The sequence below is a fragment of the Aplysia californica genome, unplaced genomic scaffold, assembly GCF_000002075.1.
Source record: "Aplysia californica isolate F4 #8 unplaced genomic scaffold, AplCal3.0 scaffold00080, whole genome shotgun sequence".
NCBI lineage: Eukaryota > Metazoa > Mollusca > Gastropoda > Aplysiida > Aplysiidae > Aplysia > Aplysia californica.
Genome location: NW_004797350.1, coordinates 1,356,619 through 1,358,023, shown reverse-complemented (window position 1 = coordinate 1,358,023; position 1,405 = coordinate 1,356,619). Strand labels below are relative to the sequence as shown.

The window sequence follows — 1,405 nt, the reverse complement described above, 5'->3', positions numbered from 1 at the left end:
TCTCTCTCTCTCTCTCTCTCTCTCTCTCTCTCTCTGTTTCTATCTATTTCTCGCATGTCGACCCGATCTCATCAAGCATGAACATCGTATCTCAGGTTTATATATGACATTACGCATTAGCGAGGGCTGTAAAACAATTACATGTTGTTTTTCCTGGAAAGCGCTCTAGTTTTGAAAGTGGAATGTCATTTCACGCTAAACGGACCCAGTCGTGTCAAAAAGACTTAAAGAGAAACTCACATCAGTCACAATATTTCACAGGAAACACAGACGGCGACTTTGCCATTGACCCGGTCTCAGGAATTGTCAGACAGGTCAAACTTCTCGACCGAGAGCGGACGGACTCTTACACATTGATCTTGAAGGCCACTGACCAGAACAATGTGTCCTCAACAGCCACACTGACCATCGCAATAACGGACATCAATGACAACGATCCCGCCTTCTCCCAGCCAGTCTATGAGTTCAACGTGGATCACAACACGGGGATGGGGGTAAGTATTGGAAATCTCAGCGTAGTTGACGCAGACGACGCTGTAAACGCCGAGACTGATGTGGTCATTGACGATGCGGGAGTCACTGGTATCTTCTCTCTGAGCGGTCTTCAAGTCGAGACAGCCACGATCATGGACTATGAAGTGGTGAGAAGGTACAGTTTTCAGGTCAAGGTCACAGACAAAGGTGCCACCAGCAGGTCCGGCACAGCTAGAGTGGTTGTGAACGTTCTCCCAGCCACGGAAGAGCCAAAGTTTGACCCTGTCCTGGACACAATCACCATAGACGAAGGGACGTTGGCTGGCTATCAGGTGTATGACCTGGACGCAACTCTCCTCGGTGCCTCAGAGACTGACGGAACGATGAAGTACTCTATAATGTCGGAAACCCCAGCTGGGGGGTTCACTGTGCGTTCGGACACTGGTCAAGTGGTCAGTCTGGTTACTATGGACTACGAGACCAGTGCAAAGTATGATCTCACTCTTCAAGCGTGTATTGTCCTTGACTGCAGTATCAAAAAAGTCGATTTTACTCTAACCATTGCCGTGATAGATATAAATGATAATACACCTTATTTTAATGACGGTTCCTACTCAATTCAAGTCGAAGAAATTGTTAATGTCAGTACGGTGTTAGATACGATCATCACAGCCACTGATGAAGACAACTCCAGCCCTTTTAATGTCCTCACCTACACACTCACGGGAACGTCGACTGATTTTGAGCTAGTGGACTCGACTTCTGGAGCAATCAAAGTAGCAAACAGCCTAAACTTCCAGAGTCAGAGCGAGTACAGCTATCTCCTGAGCGTCTCCGACGGGGGAACCCCGGCCAAGTCGGCGCAAGTCTCCGTCGTCATACAGGTGCAGGACTCCAACACCAACGACCCGATATTCACCACGGGCAGCAC

The 1,405-nt window shown here is 48.5% G+C and overlaps 1 protein-coding gene across 1 annotated transcript in view; it reads left to right on the top strand.

Moving 5' to 3' along the window:
- LOC101851025 (protocadherin Fat 3) overlaps window positions 1–1,405 on the top strand; it is a gene marked incomplete in the record, with an annotated part of 18,111 nt that overhangs the window by 9,643 nt on the left and 7,063 nt on the right. Inside the window, 1 exon segment of the mRNA XM_035968763.1 lies at window positions 262–1,405. Coding sequence (XP_035824656.1) covers window positions 262–1,405 — 1,144 coding nt within the window.